Source organism: Morone saxatilis, unplaced genomic scaffold (genome assembly GCF_004916995.1).
Source record: "Morone saxatilis isolate NCDOM2014 unplaced genomic scaffold, NCSU_SB_2.0 Contig3, whole genome shotgun sequence".
Lineage (NCBI taxonomy): Eukaryota > Metazoa > Chordata > Actinopteri > Moronidae > Morone > Morone saxatilis.
Genome location: NW_023339873.1, coordinates 19,176,556 through 19,182,429, shown reverse-complemented (window position 1 = coordinate 19,182,429; position 5,874 = coordinate 19,176,556). Strand labels below are relative to the sequence as shown.

Here is a 5,874-nt window from a genome sequence, read left to right as displayed (position 1 = left end):
CAAAGTTTAATGAATTAAAAAAGTGTTTTTAAATGTTTGTTTTAAGATAAACAAACTCCAAATGATTCCTGTTGTTTTTAAAAGGGTTTGAAGGAAAAAGAGGCCACCATTGGAGCAAGCGTAGACCCAGGCTAAGAGCGTAACACCAAGTGGCAACACCAATATTTAAAATACAACTTTGTGCTCAAAGATGAAACACTGGGTAATGGGATAATCAACTTATGATTTGAGACAGCATTATCACAGTGCAGACAAAGTACTTTTATTTTAAATGATTTAAAAAACAAAGCGTGTAACCTGTAACAATCAACACTCAAAAGCAGGCGGTTGCCGCCGTCGAGGGAAGATCAAATATTTACGTCACACCCCAATAAAAATAACCTGCTTCCCCCAGGTTCTTCAGAGGCCCTGGGTTCCGACAGATGGGTAACTATAGAAGATAATCATTTTATAATCCCTGAGCAGTGACGGTATTCTGCCACGGCCCCTGGGCGAGTGCCACTCTCCAGCAGCTTATGTCATGTTGAACAGACCCTTTTGTTCTTACTACACAACTCAAGTATGTCCAACAAAGATTACTTTAGTTTTTATGCATAATAAGGTCTGATTATAGTGTTTTCAGTTAGCTATAACCTTATGCCAGGCCCTGAAATTGACCTACTGTGTTGGGGAAAGAGTGCTGGTATTGCGTCAGTCGGACAGTGAAAGTGTGCTCTGAAGCTCGGATTTTACCGTGGCGGTTAGTTATCTTTATATGGTTAGTTTTTTGGCTTTGGACCTGACTGTGGGATGCGGGCCGGTCGAGAGGGGGTGTGGTGGGAGAAGGACTGGTCTGTCACTGATAGTGTAATGGAAAGACAGAGGTGGATAGCGTAATTGTGGGGCGTCTTAGCAGAGAGAAGAGGATTTCGGAGGTTTGGCACTCGGACGAAGGTGAGCAATACAATTTAATGAGGTGTTATCACAGGATTGACATTATTTCCCACCATCGCAGGGATCTCTTTATCATATCGTCTTTCTCTTTGTCGCCTCTGTGCCTCGAAGTGTTAAATAATAATTTGGATGTGGAACTTTAACTCTTTTCTTATCTGTGGACTGTCATAAACTCAAAGATATTGGGTTGAAATATATTTTGTTTTACTTAAGTAAACATAGTGTGATATTATATTTCGGTCTCTTCTTTGTTCTGTGTCTAGTATTGTAAACATTGTTTGTTGAATGAAAACAAAAACTGCAATAAAAACAATGGGGAAAAAACAAACTGAGCAACTAATTGCACAAAAATACCAGATGTAGCAAAAATGATATGCTGGTTCCACTGGTGGATTTGTCATTGCTGTGTGAAAACTTAATTTCAGCAGATGTTGTATTATATAGTAATGTTATTATTTTTATATATATATATATTATATATAAAAAATTATTTTGTATGTTTGAGGAAGGAAACTCAAAGTTTTAATAGGTTAAATGTTTTATATATTTTTGTTTGTCACAAAAAGACCTGATGTATCAAATATGATACAAATTAGAATTCATATATGCAAATTGATATTGATTTTTTTAATTTGGCAGCAGGTTCAATAAACACTCCAGTTTAAAACAAAGATAGAATTTTCTGGCAATTATTTCATGGTTCAGGCTTTACAGGTTTTAAATTATATTAATAATTATAGTCATGTATAAAGTTTAAATATTTCTGTGTTTTTTAATTAACACTACTCTAGTTTTATGCATTGCTACTAACAGAATGTTTACAGAGAAATACTTGCTAATGAATCCATTGATCAGCTTTATTAATGACATTATTAGCAGAAAAGATCATGTTTAATGTGTCAGGTCTTTGTGCAGTGCTGTAGCTTTTCATTTCTTGTCATTCTCATGTTTCATGTTTCTGTAATTGGTTGTAGGTTCTGCTGAAAGGCCAAACAGCATTCCAAAGAAAAGGTTCGACGCAGCTCTTCTGTTCCACAGTTTGTCTGACTGGTCATCTGCCCCCAGCTAACAAGAACCGATCCTGTTTCCAGTGCAACAGGTACGTCTTAGTTTCCACTTGTATGTACTTATTCATGTCAGGGTTTCATTTGTGTCATGGTTTTATTAAGCTGCCATGTGATGACAGTTGGCTTATATAAGGTGTATTTGTGTAACACATGGAAATACTCATGGTCAGAATGTTTATTTGTTGCTTTTCGTATATAAATAACGTCTGTCAATGAATGAAATATTTAACTACTCTTCCTCTTTGCCACTTTGTTTGTTCCAACACCAGTATCCTGTATTTTTCGACTGTTCTATTTATCCCTTGTGCTATTCTCTTTGCAGGGAGATTCTTCAGCCCAGGGACATGATCACAATTCCAGCAGACGACAGCACCTTCATGCACTTTTGTGGACAGTTCTGTCTGTCGGTCTTTAGACACAAGAAAAAACATTCTGACAAGATTCCTGACAAACGACTGGAGAGGAAGCCTGAGAAGCTGCCTGAGAAACCAGCGGAGCGACAGCCTGAAAAACCCTTTTGCAGTGTCTGCAAAGTCTCTAATAGAGTAAGACACACAGAAAGCTAGCTTTTCCAGTAAAGACAGATTTTAGTCAATATGTTGCAAAGCCAACTCTTCGGTATAATTCTCTTGTTCTTGTGTTTTACTGTGATCATCTCTACAGGTGATTGAGCACGAGGTCACCCATCAAGGTCGTCTGCACAGACTCTGTAGTGACGCTTGTTTTGTAACATGGCGCAAGATACGGCAGTTAGCCATGAACTGCTGTGAAGGCTGTGGACTTTACTGTAATAGTAATTCAGGCTCCTGTCAGACACTCACAATTGACAGATCTCAGCTCAACTTCTGTGGTCCTACCTGTATTGGCACCTTCAAACAGGTATGCGTTTGTGTTCAAAAATCTTTTTTTATAATGTCTTTTTAAAATAAGGATGACTTTACAATACAAATTGTGTTTTTGTATAGACCTGCAGAAAGATGATTGAGTGTGCCTACTGTCACAAGATGGCAATAGTGTCATCCACCATCATGGAACGAGACCAAAAGGGCAAAGTTCAGCTTTACTGTTCATCTGCTTGTGTGGAACAGAGTCGACCCCCCCGTCACATTCTCACTGGTAGGACACACAACTGACACACAGTCACACCAGGGTGAGCTGGTATATGCGGTGTTAAATGCAGAACTGGGAGATCTTCTCATTGACCACAATTATGTTCTTACTGGTTTATGATTAATATAATAATGCTCTAAGTGAATGTGTCATGGATATATTAAACTTAAATGTATTAAAAATTAATACAGGTAGCATCTTAATTAATATCACTGCAATCCTATATAACATTCAACGACAGGGAATGTTTCATTATTGATTAATACACATGAATGCATGCTCCCATGCTAGCAGTGGGTTATTAATGTTACCCTTTTCCCTTAGGTACCGAATTCCCCTGCTGCCTGTGCAAGGTGTTAGCTGTTCCTCAGTATCATCTGGCCATGGTGGACGGCACCATTCGTAACTTCTGCTCCTACGACTGTGTTTCTATATACAGGGTAAAGGCACCGGCAGCATAAGAAATTTGTATCTAACAAGAGTTCATGATGGGCATCTGCCGGTCTAAATCGTGTCTTCTTGTAGCTTTGACACTGATTATTTTTCCTCTGTGTCTTTACAGAAGTCTGGGCACACCTCTCAACCAGACCTGATCAATGGAACCTCCGCTCTCAGGGACCCCTCCCTCAGAGATGCCCCCAAACCGGGGCCCTCTGCAGGAGCCAGCTCCGTCCCTCCCATCCCTCAGGACTACACGTCTTCAGTCCCCTATCCGGGCCACCATCACAGTCATACCTCAGTGCCCCCGTTGGTGCCTCCCTATCCAGCCATGTCCTCCCCTTCTGTCCCAGGGCAAACCCAGGCCAGAGCACCTGCTGGTCAGACCCTGAAACCAGCAGACGGCGGGCCCAATGACCCCTCCAAGCTGACCTGCCATCAGTGCTTCAAACTATTCAATATCAAGCCGCTGCTATTTAGTCACCAAGTAAGGGCTACAGCTCACATGCTCTTATAGATGATCAGCATATACAGATACTTAACCATAACTACCTGCATGACGATTGTAGTACTCACAGTGATGATTATAATACTAATAATAATTTTTGCCTGCAGGGTCGTATTTCTATGTTCTGCAGTAGGACGTGCTGTGAGCAGTATAAAACCCAAAAGAATATCCTGGTGATGTGTGAGGGTTGTAAACAGGAGAAAGTGCTCTTTGACACCATCAGCTACAATCAACAGGACCTGGTCTTCTGCAGTGAAAGTGAGTTAACACAGCAATGGCTTTTCCCCTTTTATCCTCTCCTCTAATAGGCAACATAAAAGCTACAATTCTGGTCCACTTAGCTATAAGAAATGCCTGAAATGATCATGATTGTCAACTTTGTTCAGTCGCAGTCTTGTCAAAAGTGGCCTAAAACTATGGCGAACTGCAGCTCTGGCCTTCCATACTTTTAAAAATGAATAATCAATGTAGGTCTAAATGCCAGATTTAATTAGTGTCTTTGGACTTGTCGGTTGAAACGTATATTTGTAGTATTTAAGTAATATAATAAGCCACCCATCATGTGTTCCAGGTTGTAAGCTACTCTTCAAACATGACCTGACATCTCGTAACAAGGATCATCCCTGGCGCCCCTGCACCTACTGCTCCGGCATCAGCCAGAAGATGCTGCACAGCCACTATGGAGGCAGGATGGAGGAGTTCTGTAAACCCCACTGCATGTCCCAGTACACTGTACTCTACTATGGGGTAAGGAGATAGATGTCCTACTACACTGTACATTGTATGTCATTAAAACTTACTGTATCTTCAGTGTGGTTATGTTTTTAATTTTTATTTTTCTTCTTTCCTCTCTTGGCTTTTCTTCGCTCCTTCTCTTCTTCCCCTGACAGATGGGGAGATGCGACAGTTGTCGGAAACAGGGCTACATGACCGAAAAACTGCAGTGTTTGGGTTCAGTCCGTAATTTCTGCAACCTGCCCTGCCTGCTGCAGTACTGCTACCTGCATTTTGAGACGAGCCAACACACCAGCAGTAACGGTACTGGAACGGCCCCACAAACACCATATGGTAAACTGTGTTATCACCTCACTCTTACACAGTATGATGTTGAGTACTTGAGCTGTCTCCATGCTCATGCTAGTTAAAATAGCACACATAAAATGGTATTATTCCTAAGTTACAGCTAATAGGAAAGTAAATGTGGCTAGTTCCCAGGGCAGCGTGCTGCAAGGTTTTTGGGTTTGACTGTTTGGAGATTGCTTTGGCTGAAAATTTAAAGCCCCTGAAAACATAGCTTCAAGTCTGAATTATTTCTGAAAAAAACATTGAATATTCAGGAATAACTAAGCAACAAAAAAGGTAGGAATTATTTATTAAAACACTTCCAGCTGATCTCCTTTCTCAGGACTGTGTGGGTGTGGTTTAATCAGATTTACACATCATGTTTTTTTACGCGCTGCAGTTTCAGGTCAGGTACTGCTTTGTGTGTCGAATTCAAATGTAGTGAAAACCATGCTCAAACAGCACAAACCGGCCCCCTGCCGATCAGGTTTTGAAGTGCATCCAAAAAGAAGAATACAAAGGGGAAAAAAGCAGAAATCTCATTCATTCAATGACCAAAACTGTTCTAACTTTGGTATGTTTCTCTCTCCCTCCAGCTCCAACCCAGCCCCATCATTCCTCAAAGATGAATCCTGTCATAGCTGATGTGGTGTCACTGGCCAATGGCTCTGCCACTCAGCCCAGTGTGTCGGCAGATACTGCTCTGACTGGTAAGTTTACACATTAGTTAGTTCAATGTTTTTATATATATATATA

The 5,874-nt window shown here is 40.6% G+C and overlaps 1 protein-coding gene across 1 annotated transcript in view; it reads left to right on the top strand.

The window, feature by feature from the left end:
- Positions 1 to 5,874, top strand: part of LOC118337125 (zinc finger MYM-type protein 4-like) — a gene marked incomplete in the record, with an annotated part of 20,896 nt that overhangs the window by 5,528 nt on the left and 9,494 nt on the right. Inside the window, 10 exon segments of the mRNA XM_035673999.1 lie at positions 1,908 to 2,032; positions 2,323 to 2,545; positions 2,664 to 2,879; positions 2,966 to 3,116; positions 3,435 to 3,550; positions 3,673 to 4,035; positions 4,164 to 4,314; positions 4,628 to 4,803; positions 4,947 to 5,124; positions 5,715 to 5,828. Coding sequence (XP_035529892.1) covers positions 1,908 to 2,032; positions 2,323 to 2,545; positions 2,664 to 2,879; positions 2,966 to 3,116; positions 3,435 to 3,550; positions 3,673 to 4,035; positions 4,164 to 4,314; positions 4,628 to 4,803; positions 4,947 to 5,124; positions 5,715 to 5,828 — 1,813 coding nt within the window.